Raw genomic sequence first — 23,881 nt, forward strand, 5'->3', positions numbered from 1 at the left:
CCCACTGGGCATAGGGTGGGGGGGGGTGCATGGCAATGGGCCCATTTTCAACAGCTTCAGAACAGGAAGGGAAGGTGCAGTGACCAGTGACCAGCTCTGCCCCGCAGGGATGATGACATGCAGAGCTTGGCCAGCCTGATGAGTGTGAAGCCCAGCGATGTGGGGAACCTGGAGGATTTTGCTGAGAGTGATGAAGAGGATGCCGGGGGCCAGGGGGTCCTCGAGGCCCGGGCCAGGCCTGCCCAGCCAGGTGGGGCCTGGGAGAGGGCCCTAAGGCCCAGCTGGGTCTGAGCTGCTCCTTCTAGCCTTATGGGGGCCTAGGCATGAGGAGCCCACTATGCGGGGTTGCTGGGCCCAGCTCTTCCCCATCTTTCACTGCTGTCTGTCTCTCTCGGGTTCTACCCTGCTCTCTCTCGGTCTCTGCTCTATCTCTGTAGGTCGGGCTGCAGCCCCGAGGTCAGGGCATTTCTCAGGTATGAGCTCAGCTCTGCTGGGGTGGAGGGGCTGGTCTGGAGTGGGGGGAGCTCATGTTTCTGACCCCCTGTGCCACCCACAGATTCATCCCGGGAGCTGAACACTGTGTGTGAGGAGGAGGAAGGAGGGCGGTCTGGCTCTAGGGCCGTCTCCAGGAAGGGAGGTGAGGCCCGGTTGCTGCTCTGGGAAGCTGGGGCACCACCTGAGTGTGGGGGGGGTGGGGATGGGGGGACTGAGCTGCCCTCCTCATTCCGGCACTCCCTTTGCCAGCAGTGGCCTCTGCCCACCCTGCTACCCTGGCCCAGCTGTCCCAGGCTCCGCTGGAGGAGGGTGGCATCAAGGAGCCCAGCCCAGCTGCTGTAAGTGCCCCTGCCCCTGCCCCTGCGCCCCCTCTCAGGGCTTCCCGGGGCCAGGGGGGCAGGGGGCATCGAGGCCTGCTGAGCCCGGGGGGCCAGCCCAGGGAGGAGATGGAAGCAGCCGGGGGCAGGACAGGCACTGAGGCCCAGCCGCTCCAGGGACCCACGCAGGACATGAGGTGAGGGCTCTGAAGAGGAAGCAGTCAGACTCCAAGAATGGGGGGAGGGGGGTGCATCCATTTGGAGCTGGCTGAGGCCTCGGAGTCCATTTCACAGATGAGCAAATTGAAGGCCCAGCTGTGTGCCCCTTGGCTGCGGCAGGGTCCTCTCTGCCTCTGGCCTGGGGCTCCTTCACCCCCTCCCCCTCTTCCAGGAAATGCAGTTTCCCCACATCACTTCCCTCTTAGCTGGGCCTTGGCGCCAGCCCCCTCCCTAGGCTCTCTTGCCCCTCCTTCCTTGCCCCTCCCTGCTTCCTCCTCTGTGTCTCAACTGGTTTCAAGTGGGAAATTCTGGGCCCAAAAGAATGGGGCCCTGGGGTGGGGGGTGGGGAGGCCCACCCCCCCATATAGACTCTGAAGCTTTGTTCCCTTCTGTCTCCCCCAGGTCCCCATGGCAACCCCTCGAGGATTCCCCCATTCCAGCCCCCCGGCTCAGGAGAGTGGCCACAGTCCCCCTGCACCCGAACCCTCCAACCAACAAGGAAGGAGGCCCAGGGGACCCCCCAGGGAAGCAGGCAGGACTCACAGGAGAGGGAGCCTGTCAGCTAGGGGTCACAGAAGGAGAGAGAGGCCAGGGGCGCATCAAAGCCAGAGATGCCTTCCAGGAGTGGGGAGGAGGAGGAGGAGGAGGAGAGGAAGGAGTCTCCCCCCAGGAGGATGGGGGGGCCTGGGAGAGGGATCGGGCTGGGCAGGCAGCTGATAGTACTGAGAACCAGGAGATGGGGCAAAGAGTAGAGGAAATCCAAAGCCACGGGACAAGGACTGGGGAGGGGGCTGAAGCCAGAGAAGAGGAGGCTGGGACAGGGCCCCAGGCCAGAGGGCCAGAGGCCAAGGAGACAGCAGATGCCAGAGAGAAGGCTGGGAGGAGGCCAGAGGCTCCCAGAGGGGCCCAGAGAGAAGCCCAGTCAGGGGCAGCCCCTCATGAGGTTCCCCTTGAAGCAACTTCAGGCCAAGAGATCAAGGGGCTGGAGGTTAGGGAAACAGATGAGCCAGTAAACGTGCCAAGAGCCCAGGCTTCTGGCCTTGCAGAAGCCCAGGGTCTAGTCCAGCATCCTCCAGCTCAGAAGGAGAGCCCAGAGGCCTCCAATCCAGTCCATGGAGATGGGCCTGGGGCTGGCTCAGAGGCCACCAGGGGCCCTGAGGAGCTTCCCTTGGGCATGGCTTCAGGGCAAGAGAAAGCCAGTGGGAGAGCAGAGGAGAGGGGCCAAGAGGGGACAGAGGGCCTGGGGGTCCCTACCACGGGAGCTGAAGGCACCATGGCCCAGGTGAGCAAAAGTGGTGCTGATCCAGGGAGCACAGACAGAGGGGTGCATGGGGCTGAGGCCGGGCCAACAGGGACTGATGACATGGGCACTGGAATGCTGAGCAGCAGGGAGGAGAGAGGGGTCAGAGCAGGAGGGAGGCCCAGAACAGGCTCTGAGGCAGTGGGCATTAAGGAAGAGGGGGCTGGCACCAGAGAGGCAGCGTTTTGGATATTGGGGCATAGGGAGAGAGGAGCTGAGAGTTTGGGGATGAAGGAAATACAGTCTGGAGTGTCAGAGACCGAAGAGACAGAAATTGGGGTTCAGGCACATGAGATAGTGGGGACTAAGGCTATAGAAATTGGGGTGTTGGCAACTGAGGAGACAGGAGCAGAGATTTTGGCACCTGGTACACTGGGGATTGAGGAGACAGAAGCTGAGGTACTGGGGACTGAGGAGACAGAATCTGGGGTACAGGGGACAAAGGAGATAGAATCTGGAGTACTGGGGACAGAGGAGACAGAAGCTGGGGTTCTGGGGACAGAGGAGACAGAGCCTGAGATCTTGGGGACTGAGGAGATGAAGGCCGGGATCTTGGGGGCTGAGGAGATGAAGGCTGAGATCTTGGGAGCTGAGGAGACAGAGGCTGATATCTTGGGGGCTGAGGAGACGAAGGCTGGGATCTTGGGGGCTGAGGAGACAGAGGTTGAGATCTTGGGGGCTGAGGAGACGAAGGCAGGGATCTTGGGGGCTGAGGAGACAGAGGCTGAGATCTTGGGGGCTGAGGAGATGAAGGCTGAGATCTTGGGGGCTGAGGAGACAGAGGCTGAGATCTTGGGGGCTGAGGAGATGAAGGCTGAGATCTTGGGGGCTGAGGAGATGAAGGCTGGGATCTTGGGGGCTGAGGAGACAGAGGCTGAGATCTTGGGGGCTGAGGAGATGAAGGCTGGGATCTTGGGGGCTGAGGAGACGGAGGCTGAGATCTTGGGGGCTGAGGAGATGAAGGCTGGGATCTTGGGGACGGAGGAGATGAAGGCTGGGATCTTGGGGGCCGAGGAGATGAAGGCTGGGATCTTGGGGACGGAGGAGATGAAGGCTGGGATTTTGATGTCTAGAAAGGTGGCATCAGCTGGGGAGGTGACTGGGCGGGCACTCTTGGGTTTGGGGGAGGAGTCAGAAGCAGAGCCAGAATCTGAGGGGTCTATCCAGCAGCCGAGTCCAGCCCCAGCTGGGGGGGCTGGGGAAGATGTCCCCATGGCCACAGCCACGAGCTTCCCCTGGGTGGCCCCTGCCTCAGTGCAAGAGGATGGGGAGGCCCAGGGCTGTCCTGTTTTTTCTACACCAACACCCCCCAGCCAAGAATGGCCTGAAGAAGACAGGAGGCCTCAGGGCTGGGGGGGAGGCCCGGAGCCTCCCCTGGGCACCAAGGTAGGGACAGTGGCCCCCATGAGCCCTGCTGGCCTGCTGCTTTTTCACTAACCCCCTGAGATCAGGATGTTTGGGGCAAAAGCTGAGCTAACTGGACAGAATGACTCATGCATGGAGTGGGTGGGGGCCGCCTCTGGCATGCTGCCCCTTCCTCCAGGTCTGAGCTTGCCAGAGAAGCAGGGCAGCAAAGGGTCTTCCTCAGACTTTGAGGTCTTACCTCTGCCCCTCTTGGTCCTCCCCAGTGCAGACCAGCATGGCATGGATAGGGAGCCTGGCACCGGGACACTGGGTGGCCTCTGCCACTGACTGGGCGGGGGGGCAGCCTCTCGGGTGAGCTTCCCTGATGCCTTTCTGTCTGGCACATCTGTGCTGGTGACTGAGGGCCCAGTGCTTGGCGACAGTGAAGGACGGGCGGTGCCCGTGTTCCTGCCTGGGGGAAAACGATGTTCACCAGAGGTTAGCGGCAGCCCTTGCCTGGCGGAGCAGCAGGAACCCCCAGGGCTGGGGCCAGCTGGCAGGAGGGGCCAGTGTGGAACGTTCTTCTCTGTGGCAGGGTGGGGGTCCCAAATCAGGGGCTGGCGCCCTGGCCTCTCCCACTTTTCAGCCCTGAGGTGCCTTCTCTCTCTCTCCCTCCGCACGCCCAGGTCAGCTCCAGCCAGTCCCTGCTTGAATGGTGCCAGGAGGTCACTGCAGGTTACCCCGGCGTCCGTGTCACCAACTTCACCACGTCGTGGCGCAATGGGCTGGCTTTCTGTGCTATTCTGCACTATTTCCATCCAGATAAGATGTGAGAGTCTGGGCACCCAGAGGGGCAGGAGGGCAGGCCTGGGGGGCACTGCTGGCAAGTGGACAAGAGCTCAGACACTGCACGATAATGGGCACATACCCTCTACCTCTGGACCTCAGTCTCCTCATCTGTAAAATGGGGTTAGACCTTTCTGCCCTTTACACAGCGTCTCTCAGAGGGACCACCTGGGGAAGGCTTGTCAGGGGCCATAAGTGACCCTGTGCTTGTGCTGGGGCTGGGGAAGGGAGAGGGTGGGGGAGAGCAGGTAGGCTGAGGAGTCTGACACTGAGCTTGGCTTTCTGGCCTTGCAGTGACTTCACAGCGCTGGACCCCCAGAACATCAAGCAGAACAACAAACAGGTGTGTGTGATGGGGGAGGGGAGCAGTATTGTCCAGGGAAGAGAGCCCTGGATTCAGAGCCAGGGGACCCAGGTTCAAATCCTTCCTTGGCCACTTGTTACCGGGGTGATTGTGGACAAATCCCTTCACTCCCCAAAGCCTTGTTTTTGTCACCTCTGAAATGAGGGAGATGGCCAAAATTAGAGCAGGACTCATTCTGCAGATGAGGAAACTGAGGCCCAGGGAGAGCCCTTGCCTGAGGTCAGAGCCCAGAGTCCTTGTTCCAAATCCAACACTCTCCCCACTGTTCTGCCACAGCCCCCTGTCCTAAGGACATGGTGTTAGCATCTAGGGCCTTTTTGCTAGGGGAGTTTCTGTGGCACCAGAAATCCCCTGGATGGTGGTTTTGGGGGAAAAAAATCCCCATTTCTGGTCACCAGGATGTTTTGGGGGCTGTTGTTGGAGACGGGGCGGGAACTGCCCTGGTGGCGGCTGGCGGGCTAGGGATCAGGCCTTGCTTACTGCCCATGTCCTTGGCTCCCCCAGGCTTTCGACGGCTTTGCAGCCCTGGGTGTCTCGCGGCTGCTGGAGCCTGCAGACATGGTGCTGCTGGCCGTCCCTGACAAGCTGATTGTGATGACTTACCTGTGTCAGATCCGGGCCTTCTGCACAGGCCAGGAGCTGCAGCTGGTCCAGGTGGAGGGTGGTGGCCGGGCCAGCACCTACAGGGTGTGCGGCCTTGAGCCCGAGCTGCCTGAGACCCTGGGCTCCAGCCATCTGGCCCAGCGCCTTCGTGAGTGTGGCGGGGACGTGGCAGGGGCTGCCCCTGCCAGGGAAGCCAGAGGCGAAGCCTCAGCACCAGCTGGTGGGGCTGAGATGGATGGCAGGGATGATGCCCGCCCAGGTCCCTCAAAGGATCCCACAAAATCTTCTGGGAGGCAGCTGGGGGAGGAGGAGGGTAAAAACAGCCTCCTAATCGAGAGCCCAGGGGCCGGAACAACCCCAAAGAGCTCAGGACAGGAGTCTAATGGGGACACCAAGGACTCCGGGATGGGGGCCCCTCTTGCCCTGAAGGACGCTGGGAGCCAGGAGACCAAAGGCTCGCAGGACGCCAGAGCCAGGGCTGAAGGTCCCGCAGTCAGGACCAGGACACCTTCCCCAGCGGATGGGCTGACCAATGGGTCAGGGCCTGGTGCAGTCAGACTGAGGCGGCCCTCACTGAACGGGGAGGCCGGCATGGGGCCCATCCCCCCTCCTCGGGCCCATGGCTCCTTCTCCCACATTCGGGATGCTGACTTGCTGAAGAAGAGGCGTTCAAGGCTTCGGAGCAGCTCTTCCTTCTCCGTGGATGACACCGACCCAGGGGCCGCAGGGCCCTCGGTGAGTTGGGCTGGGAAGGGGCAAGGCTCAGAGAGGGTGGGACGTGAAGCATCCATGTATTTCTATATTTGTCTCTATGTGTGTATCTGTCTGTTTGCTTATGTGGATATATAGACCATGGCTCACTTAGAACTCCAGCCAGAAGGCACTTGGAGACTGCCTAGTCCAACAAGTGACTTGCCGAGGTTGTAAGATTAGGGATTTGAACCCAGGACTTCTGAATTTAGAGTCAGACGTCAGAGTTTGAGAGCTCTCAGACTGTCAGAGAGGACCAGCATCCTAGCAGATGGCCTGCTCAGGGTGGGTCTGCTGTGAGATGCGGCCACCAGGACAAAGAGAGGACATAGACAATATATAGACAAGGGCCTGCCTGGTTCTGTTTGCCCCCCGAGGGCAGGACCAGAACAAGGAATGGCATGAGAAGCCATCCTGGTGATTTCAGAGCCATCCTAGAAAGGATCAGTTGCCCAGGGAGAGAGTGGGCACCACCTCACTGGAGGTATTCAAGGAGACACCTTCATCTGGGATGTTGCAGAGGGACTCTGGTTCAGGGACAGGTGGGGCCAGACGTCTTCTGAGGGTCTTCCCTTCCTACTTGGAGGCCCTGTGATTTGGCGAGGAGGGGGGAAGATTGCCATCCCAAGGGGTGTACAGAGGAGGCAAGCCCCAGGCTTGGGGCTGGGAAACCTAGGCCCTAGGGTCTTACCACCGCCTTCAGGGTCTCAGTTTCTTCACCTGTAAAGTGATGAGGTATGATAAGCTCCTTGCACCCACCTCTCTCACTGTTGTATTCTAAGGTTATCCTGAGGGGACAGTTCTTCAGGAAGTTAATTTTTAAGGGCCTGCCTCTTCAGAGGAAAGGACAATTCAGCAGGAAAGTCAACATTTCTGAAAGCATGCCTCTGGCAGACTGGCACCCAGTGCCAGGCACTATTTTTGAGGAGCAGGGGCAGTAGAAAGCTTAGATGAGACAAGAGCCCTGCCCTCAAGGAGTTTATAATCTAAAGTTCCCAGGGGAAAAAGTTCCAGAGGTTTTGTGGCCCTCAAGGTCAGTGTGCATCAGCCCAGGATGTGGAAGCCAAGAACTCAACTGTAATCCCTGGAGGAATTAGGAGAGATAGTGTCTGAGACTAGGGAAGGGGCTGCTCTCCCCCCTCTGCCCTTGTAAACCCTTGGCTGCAGGGCCGCAGAGGGTCTGGCCAGAACTAAAGGACATCTGGAAGAGATAGACCAAGATGGCCACGAGGATGGGTTATAGGCCCAGAGGCTAGAACACCCAGCAAAGAGCAGGCTCGGAGAGCTGGCAGCAGAGAAGTCAGTGGGAACGAGACAGAGTTAGGTTTGGCCGAGGAAACTCTCCAGAGCAATTGAGGATTAGGGAGATCAAGTTTCAGAAGAGTCCTTCAGAAGTGGAGTAAGTCACCTTGGAAGGAGGCAGTCCCCTCTCATTGGAGACCATAGAACCAAGGCCGGGAGAGAAATGATTTGCCCAGGGTGACCTAGGTGACAAGATTTGAACTCAGGTCCTCCAAACCCACCATATCAGATTGCTTCACAGCCTCAAGCAAAGGCTGGATGGTTTGCTGGCTGTGTGGTCTGGTGTGATCTCAGGTCTCATCCAGTGCAGAGATCCTGGGATCCTGACACTTTGCTTTGAGCCAATCACAGTGACAGGGCTTCAGGTAGGGATTTAAAACAAGGCCATCACTGGTGACTGTGAGCTCCTTGAGGCCAGGGATGGTCTTTTACCTCTTTTTGTCCCCTGAGGAATTAGCACAGTGCTGGCTGGTAGTCACACTGAATAAATTTTCCTCTAATAGGTGATGGGTGTGAAATGTGGCAGTCATCCCGGGGATTCCTCAAATAGTAGTAATGCCCCAAATGACTCTTAGAATAGGGCATATCAGAGCTGACAGAGGCCTAAGGACCTAGAATTGTGGCGACTTGTAGCAAGTGAGTTCCCTTCTCTAGGACCTCATTGTTCCACTTGGACAACAGATCTGGAATTTCATAGTCTGAGGCCCCTCCCAGCCCTGACATTCCATGTTCTAAGGGCCCTCCCAGCCCTGACATTCTCTGTTCTCTGTTCTAAGGGCCCTCCCAACCCTGACATTCCATGTTCTAAGGGCCCTCCCAGCCCTGACATTCTCTGTTCTCTGATCTAAGGATCTTCCCAGCTCTGACATTCCATATTTTCTTCTCTAAAATCTGCCCTGATTCTGACATTCCATGCTCTATGACCCCTTCTAGTTTGGGAATTATATGTCCTATGTTCTAAGGTCCTCCCAGTTCCAACACTCCATGTTCTAAGTCCCCTCCTGACATTCCATGTTCTCTGCTCTAAGATCTGACATTCCATGTTCTAAGATCTCTTCCAGCTACATCTTGTGTGCTAACATCCTTCTTACCTCTGATATTCCATGTTCTTTCAGTTAACTAACATCTATGAAGCTACTCTGTCCCAGGGACTTTCCCAAGTGGGCCTGGAGCACTGTTCAGTGCTCTAAGGTGTCCCCCAGCTCTGCCATTCCCTGTTCTGAGCCCCTCCCCTCCCTAGCTCTGACATTCCAGTCAACAGCATCTGTTTCCTGAGGTTGATTTTGCATTCTGTGTCCCCCAGCCCTCATAGCCCTGAGATTCCCCACTCTGGGAGCTTGCAGGGTATGGTCAGACATCGTGGGGTGTGGAGCCCTGGAGAAGTGGGAATCACCACGTGGGAAGAACCACTTTGTTGAAGAGGGAGATGTTAGGAGGAGCCTTCGAGGCCATGGAGGCGTGGAGGGGGGGTCAGGCCAGGCCCAGAATCAGAACTTGTGAGTGCAGAGGAAGGAAGGGCAGGGGGCTGACTTAGGTGCCTCCAAGCTGAGCCTGACACAGATGGGGACTTCCCACTGAATGGAAATTGGGCCTGGTCAACAGGAGAGTGAAGGGCAAGGGGGAGCCTGGTAGGGAAAGAGCAAAGCAAGCCAGGGGTCCTCGATTTAAGTCGACCCAATGCCTGGGAATCTGGATGTAAGGAAAAGTCAGGGCTGATTATCTGGTTTGTAGAAGCCTTTGGCCCACGAAAGTAGCCCCTAGGAGTTGCTTTGGGGAGTCGGCCCTCTCCCCACATCCAAAAGCTGCTTTGGGTGACTCACCCATGTCTGGAGTTACTCACACAGCTCATTTTCTGGTTTCAGGGAGGGAGCCCCAAGCTTACTGTAGCAGAGGGAAGAGGAAGAGCTGGGTTCGAGGGCTGAGCATTTCTGCCCCTCTCCTGCCGTGTAGCCTTGGAGGAGGCCCTCGCCCCCTGCCCCCTCTCCCCCTCACTTCCTCACCCCCTTGCCCCTTCACCCCCTGCCCAGCTCCTTTTTCTGTAAGAGGAAGGGGTTGTATTCTCTTCCAAGGCCCAGCATTCTATCAGGAAAGGCAAGGTTCGCCTTGGAGAAGACAGCTCTTTTCAAAGCCCCTTGCCAAACATGTAACCCCTTTGCTGGACTGGCCCAGTTTCATTGGGACAGTGTAGAGTTCATGAAGGGAGGGGGTCACTTGGAATAAAATAGGGCACAGAGTATTCTACAAGGAGCTAGGATGGAGTCTCTCTAGGAATGTCTGAGGAAAGCAGGCAGGCTGGGGAGATCAAGGAAGGCTTCATGGGGGAGGTGGCATATGAACTTGTCCTGAAAGAAAGAGAAAGGCCATAGGCTTCTAGACTTGGGGCTGGAAAAGGGCCACAGGGGTCACTGAAGCAAAGCTCCTCATTTTACAGGGGCAGCCAGGAGGTCATGTAGGGCACAGAGCGCCAGGCCTGGAATCAGGAAGACTCATCTTCCTGAATTCAAATCTGGTCTCAGACACTGACCAGCTGTGTGACCCTGGCAAGTCACTTCACCCTGTTTGCCTCAAGTTTCCTAATTTGTCAGATAACCTGGAGAAGGAAATGGCAAACCGAGTGGGGTCACAAAGGGTCATAAAGAACAACCTTATTTTACATGTGAGGAAACTGAAGTCCAGGGAGGTGAAGGAACTTTTTGAGAGTCACACAGTTCATTATTGGCAAAGCTGGTATATGAGGCCAGTTTTTATTCCAAATCTATCACTAGAGAGCATTTTTTGGACATGAGACTCTAAAATATCTTTTTGGGGGGAGGAAGAATTTTTATATTTTATTTTTCCAGTTACATGTAAAAAAAATTTTAACATTTGTTCTTTAAACTTATAAGTTCCAAATTCTCTCCCTCCCTTCCTCTCCTCCCTCCTCCGTGAGGAGGCAAGACTGATTCTGACTGTCTATGCAGTGTTCCATACCCATAGGCTCCCACCTGTGCGACGAAGGGAAGGAGGCACATTTTCTCCAGATCTTCCCATTACCTCCCAGCCAAACTCCCTTATTATCATTGGTGCATTTGACGCTTTTATTTTTTCCATCGACACTGTCCTAATCGCCATGTACAAAGTTTTTCTGGTTCTAATCACTTCACCCTGCATCGGTTCATAGAAATCTTCCCATGCCTCCCTGAGCTCTTCCTGGTCATCATATCTTCTAGCCTGTTCCATTCCTGTCCCACACCTATTTAACCATCCCCTTCCAGTCCATATCTACTTGGTTCCCAGGTCTCTGAATCCCAAAGTGATGCTCTGAATATCTGGGTGTTTGTGGGGCCTTTCTTCCTGTCCTTGACTCTTTGGGGCATCTGCCTGGCCTTACAGTGTCTGAGTTGAAGAGTCTGAGCAGGTTACATGATTTTTGGGCCTAATTTCAAATGACTTTCCATCCAGGTCCTATGGATTAACGGCCCCCTAGAATGGCTTGAGGCTTTTTACCAGCCCTGTCTTTACCTACCCCTCCTCCCAAGGCCAAGGCTATGGGAAAGAGAGAAGCCCAATTAGGACAGGGCAGGAAGTGATTTGGAAAATTAGAAGAAGCCAGATGTCTTCTAGTCTGGCAGCCCAGTGACTTGCATTCTGAGAGCTGGAAGGACTAGGGAGGAATTGGGAACCATCCCCAAGTATCAGTTCCTCTTTCCTCGAATTTGTAGCAAGCCCAATGTCTCGAGCCACAGCAACATCGACCCATGGACCCACAGAACACAAAGGCAACTCCAGCCAGGGCCCCACCCCCACCCCCAGGCCACCCCTTGGCCGAACCTGGGACTGAGAGGCCAGTCTGACGGCCTGGGAACGTCTGCCAGACTGGTGACTTCCTCTCATTCAGTTTATACACCCAGTAATTATTAAGCACCTTGTCTGTGCAAGTCTGGGTGCTTGGCCATGGGGATAGATGCAAAAGTTAGTTAAGCCCGACATGATGGAGCCTCTATGCAGTCTGGCACAGACCCAAGCAGCCCCATATCATGTGATCAGTGCCTTAGGAAGGGGCAGAGAAGTTGGTGGTGACAATAGGGGAGGCTTCCTGAAGGAGGTGACATTTGAGTTGGACTTTGACAAATGAGTAGGAATTCAGCCTTCTAGGCAGAGAGCACAGTGTTGGTAAAGGCTTGGAGGTGAGAGGTGGATGGCACATTCCGGGAACAGTGAGGAGGCTAGCTTGGCAGAAGGGCGGAATGGGCAGTGGAGGCAGCCTGGCTGAGATCAGGCTGGAGAGGCTGGGTGGGGCTAGCTGGGAGTGGACTTTGCAGACCACCAGAGAAGCTGGGTGGGCAGTAGGGAGCCCTAGAGAATGGCTGAGGGATCTGTCCAGAGACTTAGATGGAGTCGGGAGCATTTTTTTTTCAGAATTCTACAAGATTTTGAGTGCCAGATTTTCTCCCCATCTCTATCCCAAGATGGCAAGCATACTGATTACCCCTTCCCCCAGTCTGCCCTCTCTTATATACCCCCATTCCCTTTTTTCCCCCCTTCCCCCTTACTTTCTTGTAGGGCAAGATGGATTTCTTTTTTTTTTTTTTTGCTCTTTGTAGGACATTTGGGGTTAAGTGACTTGCCCAAGGTCACATGGCTAATTTTTTAAATAAATTTGCAGGTCCTCCTGACTCCAAGGTCAGTGCTCTACTCACTGCACCACCTAGCCACCCCCACGAAATGGATTTCTATACCCCACTAGAGTCAGGAGTGTTTTGACAGCAATTTGCAGGAGGGTCAGAGAAGGAGGAGCCTGTTAATCCAGACAGGTGCGATGAAACAATATTTGCCAAGCATTTAGGACAGCACCTGGCACTAGTGGGCACTTAATGAATGCCAGCTTTTTACTATCACAGTGACCCTCTGTGGTAAATTAACAAGCACAATGATCTCCATTTCACAGAGGAGAAGACTGAGGTTCATCAAGGCTAAGTTAGATTCATAAAAGTTCCGCAGCCTGTGGGCACATGGCTAGTAAGTGTGCGAGGGTAGCTGAGACTGCTGGCTGAATGGCACAACCACAGGGCTGGGCCTGGGGCTCCAAAGGAAGGGAAGGACCAACGAGAGAGGTTCAGGGGCCATCTCTATGGAGGCGGGTGACGGTTGGAACCATGGGAGTGAGTGGGATCATTGAGGCAGAGACTAGAGAAAAGAAAGCTAAGGGCAAGCATTGGGAAGCCCAAGGAAGAGGAGGAGGAAGAAGAAGAGGAGGAGGAGGAGGAAGAAGAGGAAGAGGAGGAGGAAGAAGAGGAAGAGGAGGAGGAGGACCAAGAGAGGGCTCTTGCCTTTGATGATCAGGAGACCTCTGGGGACCATCAGTGGCCAGAGCAGCCTGGCCAGATTTCCAGGGCCCAAGAGGACAATGGCTAGGGACAGAGTGGTGGGTAGCAGTGAGACCTGGGCCTTGCAGGGGAGGAGAGGGCTGGGATGGCAAGATGGAAGCTAGATGGGCCAAAGGGTCCAGGGGTGGGGCCAGGGAACCCCAAGAAAGTCGGTTGGGCTCCAGTGGAAAGTTGTGAAGGGAAGGCAGGCGGGCAGGGTCAGGAGTGTGAAGGCCTTTCAGTCCCCCTGAGAAGCTTCTCCTGGGCCCAGGGCAGGAGTTTGGGCCAGGGAGTGGTGACGTGGGGAGTGTCATTCTGCGCAGGATGCCTGGAGAAAGAAGAGTCAAGGAGCATCCTCCCCAGAGTTTGGGGCAGGGGGGAGGAAGAGAGAGGATGGATGTGTCGCCCAAGGCCCTTCCTCCAAGACTTCCAACTTGGTGGACTCTGCCAGACAGTGGGAAGTCTGTGCCTTTGAGAGGAGGAGGCTACCCTCACAACACAATGGGCCACAAGAGGGGATCTTCTGGTGTGAAAACTCCCTCTGTCGATGCAGCTCATCTATTCATCTGCAACTGCATCTTCCTAGAGTTGCTGGTCTAGGGCCATTTGTCAGCCAGGGTGTGTCAGAACTGAACCCAGGTTCTCCTGACTCCAAGGTTGGCCCACTATCCACCACACTATGTATGGGAGGAAGCAGGGCAGAGGGCAAGCTGGCATGGCCTAGGAGTCAGAGGAGCTGGCCTTAAATGCTACCTTGGTCTCCTGCCAGCCGTGTTACCTTGGGCCAGTCCTTCACCGCAAGAGGATGTGAAAGTTTCAGGCTCCTTGTCCTAAATGTTTCATTCTGGAGACATGGAAAACAGCCTCAACCATCTGGGCAGCTCTGGGTCTCCCTGTCTGTCCCCTGCCTCCTCCATCATCCCTGGTCCTGGGATTTCCTCCCAGAACCGCAGAGAGCTTGGGCTTGTCTCCTCCTCCTGGGGCAGACAGACCCTGTTCTAGTCACTTCATCTGTTCTACTGCCCAGTTCCAGGATCATGCACTGAATGTGTCTGCACCTGAGACTCTGACTCCTCTTCCATAGAATCACAGAACTTTAGAACACAGGATGTCTGAGCTACAAGGGGTCAATCACAGAACACAGATCATGGGATGTTGGATCTGGAAGGAACCTTAGAATATGGAATGTTGGAGCTAGAAGGGACCTTAGAACACAGAACATGGGATGCTGGTGCTGCCAGGGACCTTAGAACAGATGACCTGGAATGTCTGTCCTAGAACAGTCTCAGAACAGAGAGCCTGGAATGCCTCAGACCTGGGAGGGGCCTCGGAGATCTCTGCCAAGCCCCACCTTTGCAGATGAGGAGCGGGGACTGGCCAGGCTTCCCTGGTGCCCCCGCGGGCCCTCCACTCTCTGCTTCCCCCGTGCCCCCGCGGGCCCTCCACTCTCTGCTTCCCCCACCCTATCTCTTGCTCTCCGGTCTTGCTGGGGCCTCTCTGAGAGGCTGGCTTCTTATTCCTCCCATCTCCTCATGGCTGCATCCTCTCTAGCAGGAAGATCCCAGCCTGGCCCTGCCTTCTTTTCCCTTGCCTGTCCCGTCCTGACCCTCTGGGGACTTGGATCTTTCTCTTAATGAGCAGTAATCAGCCAGGAGCTCATTACAAGGCCTTCCCCTTAACTTCTGCTGCCTCTTCTCTCACAGGAGGCCCTGGGGCCCAAGGAGGTCTGAGATTCCAATCAGCTCCTGCACTCCCTGTTCTGTGGGCCAAGGGTGACTTCTCCTGGCTCTGACCTTCTGGGCTCCATGCTCTAAGGCCCTGCCCAGAGCCAACACACAATACCCCAGCCCAGAGAGTGGGCGATCCCAGGTGATTGCGTAAAAGCCCCATTGTTAAAGAGGCCTTGGCCCTGTGAATGTTAAGGAGGCCTCACCCTGCTCTGGCAGCTGACTCCTTCAATGGCTCTCCTGGCACTGGAATTCCAGGGACTGGGAGAAAAACACCAGCAGCTAAGGGGCAGCCCTGGACTCGTCTAGCCTTTAGAGTGTGAAAGAAAGGAGGCTGACCTGGGCAGGAGCCAGGCATCCAGCCCCGAGGCTGCCTCTGGGGCATCCAGCATCCAGCCTAGAGAGATGGGGCCCAGACTTGGAGGTGGCTTCTGGTTGCCATGGAAACAGACTGTCAGAGCTGGAAGGAACGTTGGCCAGGCCTAGGACCAGGGATCTGGACTTTCCTTGGTTTGGGAACTTCTGGGGGAGCAGATGCCCTTTACCTATTCTGACAGACACCTTCTCTGCAATTTGGAGCCTCGGAGCGCTATCCAGAGCACGGAGGAGTGAAATTACTTGTTCACAGTCTTCCCAGTGGGTGCCAAAGGCAAAACTCAAACATGGGTCTTCTTGACTTCAAAACCAGCCTTCCTGTAGAACACAGAATGTGGAATGGCAGAGCTGGGAGAAGCCTTAGAACATAGAACAGAGACTGTAGCAGCTGGGAGAGGCCTCAGAACATGGCATGGCATCCACCTCCCTGATGTACAGGGGAGGAGCCTGGGTCAGAGAAGCAGGACTGGCTGCTCAGATTTCCTGACTCCCCAAGGTGAACCTCAGCTCTCTGCTGGCCAGGCTGCCTCCTTGCATCCCCCAAGTCTCCCAGCCTCACTGGCAGCAGTGGGCCTAGGAGGCCAGGCTGGGTTCTCTCCAGGCCCCACCCCTCAGTCACAGTCCAGGTGAACAATTCCACATTAAAGGCCAGCTCTGTGCCCAACTTTTCATTAGGAAGTGAGGTCACAGTGACAGAGAGGAGACAACCCTGGCCCCGGGGCTCTCACACCTAGTAACTGTGTGATCCTGGACAGGTCACTCTTTCAGACTCAGTTTCCCCATCTATAAACTGAGGGTAATAATGTAAGTACCTGCCCACACCCAGGGCTGTTGTGAAACTATAAATGAGCTAACAGCCCATCTCTACTGTTACTGCTGCCCAGGGTCACACGAGGAGGAAGTGAAAGATCTGGGATTTGAACCCAGGTCCTCTGACTGTATCCCCCCTGGGTATAGTGGGAAGATCCTGAGTCTGGGAGGAGCCTTTGACCTCAGCTCGCCATAACCCACCCATCTCTCTTCCTAGAGGTGGCTTATCTGTCCAGACAAACTGAGATAAAGGATCTGGGAGAGTATCCCTTGGGCCCTAAGCAGGGCTGGGGGCACAGCAGGGAAGCCAGGCTCTGTGGATTCTACTCTGGCGCAGATAGCCCTGCCCTCCTGTGTGTGGGTATTGGGGAAGGGGCCAGAGAGCAACCTGGAGGCTCTGGGTAAATTCCAGTGGGCCAACCTGGCTCAGCAAGGGAGAGGCCTCGGTGGCACCATACGACCCTGGGGTCCTCTACCCTTTCTTGGGCTAAGCACATCCTAGCATCTGTGGTAAGCAGTGACAGTGGGGTGGCCAGAGTGGTCAGGGGAATCTGGGAGAGATTAAATTGGGATCCTGAGAAACAGAAGGGCCAGCCCAGGAGGAGACAGGCTAAGGAGTAGTTACAGTGCTGGGTGGAAGCCGATGTTATCACCCCGAGAGGCCCTGTTTTGGGAGCTGGCAGATCCAGGTGGAAGGCCTTCGGGCAGATTCTTTATTGTCTGGGCTGAGGGCCATGTTGGAGAGACAAAGGCAGTGGTGAAATGATGGGCCTGAGGGAACAAGGTGAAGAACTCGGCCCAAGGCTGAGGAGAAGGCAGAGAAGAGGGTGCCCAACTTGGCATCAGCGCTTAGAACAATGTGGCCCCCGGGGGCTCCCAGAAGGGGGGGACTTGGGGCAGAGAACTTGCCTTTTCAGGGCCTCAGTTTCCCCACTTGTAGATGGGGGCTTAGAGCAGATGATCCCGAACATCTCTCTATACTCTGACAGTCTGTGTTGTGTGTACTCTGAAATTCCACTTTCCTAAGTCTCTCCAAGTCTAACAGTCTATATTTTTAATGAAATGTCAGGCTGACCCAGGATGTCCTCAAAGACAGATCTGGCCATATTGTCCTGCTTTTGCACAAAGTCACGGCCCTTAAATAGCTTACCATGTGCAGCTCTGCCCACTGCCTTGGGCAAATCGCCTCCCGCCAGGCCTCAGTTTCCTCATCTGTAAAATGGGGTTTAGCCTTTTAGTTGCCTCCCAAATCCATCATTCTCTTTTCCTTTAGAATAATTCTCACATCGGGATGGAGACAAGGGCTCCCCAGATCAGGTCAGAGGTTCAGACACCCCAGAGCAGAGCCCAGGTGGGTGAGGGCCGCCCCAGCCAGCGTGATGTGGGGGCAGTCCTGATGGACTGGACCTTGGGTCATCTGGCCAGCTCCCCAGACCAAATGCAGGCTCTGTACACAGTTGGCGTTTAATATGTTTCCTGAATGAGTATTCAACAACGTGAATGACTCATTCAGTGACCAAGTTAATTGTCCCAAGAAATCATGGAGGCTTCTGAGAGGGTATCTACTGTAACCCTACCCCCATTTTACAGCCAAGGAAACTGAGGCCTGGCAATGACAAGCCTGATTCCAATCCAGGTCCTCAGCCCGTTAACCGAGTGTCCTTTCCAGTCCCTAGCAGCCTCCCTCTGTCCAGACTGGAGCCAGAACTACACTTCAGAAAGTCTGAGGTCAATTTGTGGACGAGGAGTTGAGAGGGGTCATGGGAGGGGGCAGGTGCTGAGAATGTTTGGGACATACCCCTCAACCTGAGGGCTGCCTCCTCCTTCCCAGAGAAAGCCTTGGATAACAACTCCCATTAGGAAAGAGAGTGGAGGTGAAAAAGTTTTATTCCTTCCCATAACCACCTTGGGAGACAGATTGGACAGAGAAAGCTCCTCTAATACTCACTGTCTGGCTGTCCTTGAGTAACACCCTTAAGCTCGGCACCTCAGTCTCCTCTATGAAATGGGAATAATAGGCTTTGCTCCGGTGCTAACCCCACGCATGGCCTCCCTTTCTCTGGGAACAGCCAGACTGGATGGCCCCTTAGCTCCTTTTTCAGCCCCAGGTCTTGGATACCACGGCCCCCTCCTGTCCTTGGCCTCTCACCACACCCACTTCTTTCTCCACAGGAGACCCCGGCTCCAGATTCTGTCTCTGCCAACCAGAAGCCCACTGGTAAGCCCGGGGCTCATGGTGCCAGGGAGGGCCTGAGGGGTGGGGGAGAAGGTGCCAGTGCCGGACCCCACATCCCGGTGGTCATTCCAGCCTCACACACACTGTCGCCCATAGACACAAGCTACAGGGATCCCTGCTTTATAAAATGGAGGCCCCTCCTGGTCTTCCCAGGCTCTAAGGAGAGATAGGGGGCTCTCTCCAGTCCCTGGGTCATCAGGGCAAGTGAATTGAGGGTGACCTCTGTTTCCAGATGTGAACCCTCCTGTGGAGGAACCATCGCCAAGTTCTGGTTCCAACGTCAGCTCCGGCGAGGAGCCTGGGATGGTGAGGAGGTCTGGGCCAGGAGGGAGGGCAGGGGCACAGGGAAGGGAAGGTTGGGGCCCCCTGACTCCAAAGCTTAGCTCCCATGTGAGACTGGGGCAGTGTATCTAAAGGAAACCATATCTGAGAAGCAGCATTGTGTGGAGGAGAGAGAGATACAGAGACAGAAAGACAGAGAGAGAGAATGAGAGAGACAGAGAGTGGAGAAAGACACAGAGAGAGAGGAGAGGAGAGACAGAGAGGGAGGGAGAGAGACAGAGACAGAGAGAGGAGAGAGAGAGAGACAGAGAAGGAGAGAGAGAGGAGAGAGACAGAATGAGACAGACAGAGGGACAGAGAAAGAGAGAGAACGAGAGAGGAGAGAGACAGTTGAGACAGAGATGAAACAGAGAGAGACACACACACATACAGAGACAGAGAAGAGACAGAGAGACAGAGCCAGGAGAGACAGAGAGGGAGAGAGAGATCCCCAGAGCCATGGCTTCAGGTCCTGCCTCTGACATCCACTGGCCTGTGAGCTCTCGCTGCTCTGGGTAGCTAAGAGAAGGAGCTGAGCAGGTGCCAGGTGCATGGGTCGAGTCTCCTCCCCTAGGGGCTCCTGGCACGCATGAAGGCCGGCTCCCTCCCTGTCTGCTCTCCAGAGGACGCCAGTGATCCGAGAGCTGGAGATGCACAAGGACCCTGGTCTGGGGCAGGGCTGAGGGGCCCCGGGAGCACCAGGGCGGGGCTGTGCAGAGGGCAGCAGGGCTGTGTGCTCCCCCAAGGCTGAGTACCTTCCCCACCGCACCCCTCAGCAGCGATTCCAAGACACGAGTCAGTATGTGTGCGCGGAGCTACAAGCCCTGGAACAGGAGCAGAGACAGATCGATGGGCGGGCGGCCGAGGTGGAGACCCAGCTGCGGAGCCTCATGGAGACAGGTGCTGGTGGGGCCCCAAGACCCTTACCATCCTCGAGGGGGGCTGTCTCCAAGGGGAGGGTGCCCATGGCCCCTGCAAACTCTGACATTCCCTGTTCAAGGCTATGGGATTCTCTAGTCTCTGTTCCAAGGCACCTCCAATTTTTGACATTTTCTATTCTGGGTTCTAAGCTAGTCTAGGTTCTCAGGTCTCACTCATATGCACGCTTTGTCCTCCATGCTGCCCCCTGGTGCCCAGCAGCGGGATGCTAGGGCTAGACTCCAAGGCCTGCAATCACAGGGCTGACAGGCTTGCCTCCTACTTTGATTCATTCAAAGACCATACAACAAATGATTCTTGAACACCTACTGTATGCAGAGCCTTGCACTGGCCCTAGAGGAAATACAAGTTTCATAAGACACAGTTCCTTCCCTCAACAAGCTTACATTATTATCTGACTCTAATCAGGGGTTTCCTGGTAAATGTTTAACAACCAGCCCTCCTTCCCTAAAAAAAACAACAGAGTAACACAACACACTTTTAAGTTTAATCTGCTTTATTAACATTTTTAAGTCTAGAAATTAAAAAGAATAGTAAATCAAACCCATATTTGTAGTTTTTGCCAATTCTGAGGTGTAATTTAGCAGTTGTCTCCCAGTATGGGCTAGCTCAGGCACATCCCTGGTATAACTTACAGTCTTGCAGCATTATCAAGGCTCTGCCAGATGAGAGGATCTGGGAAGGCTTCCTGAAGGAGGCTTTGAATTAGGTCTTAAAGGAACAGCAGGAATCTTGACAGAAGAGTCAGGGAGGAAGGGCATCCCAGGCGAGGGGGATGGTAGAAAGTACAAGCAAAGGCATGGAAGTGGGAGAACTCAGGCTGTATGAACATTCACAGAGTGGCTGCTGTGTGCGGGGCACAGCCCTGCCCTCAGGCAACTTCTAGTCAAGGGCCTCTGGACAGTTCCACAAAACCTCCCCATTTCAGGTGCTGACAAGCTGCAGGAGGAGGTGCTGATCCAGGAGTGGTTCACACTGGTGAACAAGAAGAATGCGCTGATTCGGAGGCAGGACCAGCTCCAGCTCCTGTGAGCCCCACCTGGGGAGGGGGGGGGGGCAGCTAGTCAAGGCTCCTTCCCTTCTCCATCAAAGGCTTAGTGCAGCACCTACTGTGTAGCTGGGAGGCTACATGTGGGGCACAGCCCAAGATGCCTGGGTGACCTATTGGGCTCAGTCCTAGGTAATGGAAGGAAGGAAGGAAGGAAGGAAGGAAGGAAGGAAGGAAGGAAGGAAAGGAGAGAGGGAGGAAGGAAAAGAGGGAGGGAGGAAGGGAGGCAGGGAGAGGAGTGAATAGAGCTGGCCTCCTAGCCTACAGACTGGGAGGTGGCAGTGGAAACAGGAAGACCTGAGTTCAAATCCAGCCTCAGACACTTCCGAGTTGCATGAGCCTGGGAGAGTCATTTAGCCTGTTTGTCTCAATTTTCCTCATCAGTAAAATGGGGTCAGACATGATTGGAAGACTGAATAGCAACAGTAAGATGGGGTTAACAGCACCTGCCTTCCAGGGTTGTTGTGAGGCCCCAGGGAGGTGGTATTTGTAAAGCCCTTGGCACAGTGCCTGGCACATGGCAGGCCGGTAGAAATGTTTATTCCCTTCCCTTCCCCTTTATCTGGGAACACCTGGGTTCAAGTCCTGCTTCTGACCCTTGTTGGCAGCTCCTGTGTGGAGCTGAATAGGAGGCAAGACCTGCACTGGTATAGGGAGTTTCTTCCTCCCAGAGCTCCAACCACAGGTGAATCCCTGGCCCCAGTAGACTAGGAAATGAGCTGAGACCCAGATCCTGCCCTCGGCGAGTTTATTCTCTAATCGGGAGGGAAATAAGGCATGTCCAGCAGTTTCCACAGTCTGGTTTGGGAGACTGTCATAGTAAAGCAAGGCAGAGTAATGCAAAGGTGGATGCTGAATTTGGAGTTAGAGGCTGCCATTCAGTCGTGTCTGATTCTCTGTGACCCGACTGGGGGTTTTCTCAATGGTCTGCCCTTTCCTTCTCCAGCACATTTGACAGATGAGGAAACTGAGGCAAATAGGTGAAGTGATTTGCCCAGGTTGTCTGTTCACTGCAGTGCCACCTAGCTGCCCCCCACAGAGTTAGCCAGGCCTTGGAAGCCCAAAACATCTGGGCTCTAAAAGAGTCCAGGACCTCCATCATCTTAGTGGATCCCCCTACCACCTCTGAGAGGGAGGTGCTATTGGGGAGACTGAGGCTAGACGAGAGGGTGCGTGGCTTGCCCAGGGTTACACAGCTGGCTAATGAATCTCTGAGGTAGGATTTGAACTGAGATCTTCTGGCCTTCTAGTGTAGGGCACACCTGGCTGTGTTTACTGGAGGTGTGACCCCAGAGAGAGAGCCTTCCCCCTCCAAGCTGGACTAGGCATAGGCCAGGGACAGGTCCCGGGGCACAACATGAAAAGTGGGCACGCAGAGCCAGGCCGCACAAGGAGGCACGCCTTCCTCTGCATCCTGCGTCCATACCACACAGGCGCCTTTGTTCCATGAGGGCTGGCCTCTATACAGCCTGGAGTATGGCTTTAGAGCAGGCAGGGACTGTATAGATTATCCCCATTTTACAGAAGAGGAAATTGAGGCTGACAGGGGAGTGGCTGGCCAGGAGGTGTCCCAGAGACTTGGGAGCAGGCCCCCAGCATGGCAACATGTCAGACCTTGCAGAAGATGCCCAAGCGCCTTGTCCCCTTCTGTCCCCTGGAGGAGAACACCATCTCCTCTGGCCTTTTCTGAAGGCCCCCTCCCCACTGCCCTGAAATCGGCCAGGAGCCTGGGAGCCCCTGGGAGCTGACGCCCCTTCCTTCCTGTCACAGGATAGAAGAACAGGACCTGGAGAGACGGTTCGAGCTCCTCAGCAGAGAACTGAGGGCCATGATGGCCATCGAAGGTAGAGTGGTCAGAGGTGGAAGTGGGGGTGGCCCAGAGTTCAGACACAGCTGCCTTCTCTAGCACCTCTCCCCTCTCCCCTTCCCACATTCCTCCTAGGCAGCTGCTGATCTTATCTCTCTAAGGCCTGGCCTCAACATGGTGCTCTACAAACTACAGTGGACCAAACCTTTAGGGGCTCTCTCTTGCCAGCACCAAGGGCACCCCACCCCTTTGGTCCCTGTCACATAGTCCATACTCCAGCCAAATGGGTCCACTTGGCCAGTTTGAAATCAGTGAAGGAACATTGATGAAGATCCTTCTATGCACCAGGCCCTGTGCTAATCTCCAGGGAGGCACAAAGAAAGGTCAAAGCAGTCAGTCCCTGCTCTCCCAGAGTTCAATCTAATGGGGAGACCCATGTAAACAGCTGTGTATAAACAAAGATAGACAGGGTAACTTGCAAGTTGTCCCAAGAAGGCAGCCTCTGACGATAAGGCTGGCAGACTTCCCGGAGAAGGTGGGATTGCAGCTGGGCCTTCAGGGAAGCGGAGGCAAGGCAGGAGGGCATTCTTGATGGGGCACTGGAGTGAGGTGTAAGAGGGCTGGGAAGGGGGCAGTGGGCCGGTGGAGGAGGGCTTTAAAAGCCAAACTGAGGATTTCCTGTTTGGTCCTTTGGGGCCATAGGGAGCCACTGGAGTTTATGATGAGGGGAGTGAGAGGGTCAGGTCTTTGCTGAGCGCATTGACCTTGGTGTTCGATGGAGGATGGACTAGAGGCAAGCAGCCCCCCAGCAGCTGTAAGCTGATGAGAGGAGGGGGCATGCAGCCAAGGGAGAAATGACAGGCCCGGCAACCCACTGGTATGGGGTTTGAGAGGCGGTGAGGAGTCCAGGGCGATACAGATAGCAGCTTGGCTGACTGAAGGATGGTGGCACTTAGGAAAATGTACTAGGGACAGTATAGGGGCAGTTAGGAAGAAGGGAGGGTTTGGGTTTGGGACATGTGGAACTGAAGATGTCTGAAGAGTTGGAGATGCAGGACTGGAGGTCTGGGGAGAGGAGAGAAACATTTACTAGGCATCTACTGTGTGCCAAGTGCTTTCCAATTTTTATCTCTGATTTCTTCCTTCCCACAAGCCTGGGAGGTAGGTGCTGTCATTATCCCCATTTAACATATGGGGAAACTGAGGCAAGCAAAAGTTAAGTGACTTGTCCACAGTCATACAGCTAATGAGTGTTTGAGGCCACATTTGACCTCAGGTCTTCCATACCCCCAACCCAACACTCTATCCACTGTGCCCCCACCTGTCTCAGGGCTGGACAAATAAATCTGAGAATCATTTGCATAAAGATAAGATGAGAGTTGGAAACAGGGACGCCCATGAAAACAGCAAGTGATCTCCTGCCTCCCTGTCGTCCTCCAGGCCTGGTAGGCACTCCTTCCCCATTGCTGCCTGGAAAAGGAATCCTGCCCTTCCTTCTCATTATTCTCTGTCTCTCCTCTTTCCCCCTTCCTCTCTCCTTCAGCCCTTCCTATAGAGTCTACTTCTATTATCCTTCTGTGTCTATGTCTGTATCTGTGTGTCTGTTTGTGTCTGTGTCTGTCTGTGTGTCTGTGTCTGTGCCTGTCTGTGTGTCTGTCTGTGTCTTTCTGTGTTTGTGTCTATCTGTGTGTGTCTGTGTCTTTCTGTGTCTGTGTGTCTGTCTGTGTCTGTCC

At 55.2% G+C, this 23,881-nt stretch overlaps 1 protein-coding gene across 5 annotated transcripts in view; it reads left to right on the top strand.

Moving 5' to 3' along the window:
- EHBP1L1 (EH domain binding protein 1 like 1) overlaps positions 1-23,881 on the top strand; it is a 32,350-nt gene that overhangs the window by 6,619 nt on the left and 1,850 nt on the right. Inside the window, exons 6-19 of one of the 5 annotated variants that reach the window (XM_069066341.1) lie at positions 108-250; positions 438-473; positions 557-637; positions 745-1,009; positions 1,434-2,313; positions 3,502-3,717; positions 4,362-4,504; positions 4,816-4,864; positions 5,390-6,223; positions 17,970-18,015; positions 18,266-18,339; positions 19,131-19,254; positions 20,222-20,321; positions 22,112-22,185. In XM_069066341.1, the coding sequence (XP_068922442.1) occupies positions 108-250; positions 438-473; positions 557-637; positions 745-1,009; positions 1,434-2,313; positions 3,502-3,717; positions 4,362-4,504; positions 4,816-4,864; positions 5,390-6,223; positions 17,970-18,015; positions 18,266-18,339; positions 19,131-19,254; positions 20,222-20,321; positions 22,112-22,185 (3,065 nt within the window). The remainder of the gene's footprint in view (positions 1-107; positions 251-437; positions 474-556; positions 638-744; positions 1,010-1,433; positions 2,314-3,501; positions 3,718-4,361; positions 4,505-4,815; positions 4,865-5,389; positions 6,224-17,969; positions 18,016-18,265; positions 18,340-19,130; positions 19,255-20,221; positions 20,322-22,111; positions 22,186-23,881) is intronic. The other 4 variants (XM_069066342.1, XM_069066343.1, XM_069066344.1 and 1 more) reach the window with 4 other exon arrangements.

The sequence above is a fragment of the Petaurus breviceps genome, unplaced genomic scaffold, assembly GCF_028583685.1.
Source record: "Petaurus breviceps papuanus isolate PSGF00001 unplaced genomic scaffold, PetGlider_PUasm1.0 90721, whole genome shotgun sequence".
Lineage (NCBI taxonomy): Eukaryota > Metazoa > Chordata > Mammalia > Diprotodontia > Petauridae > Petaurus > Petaurus breviceps.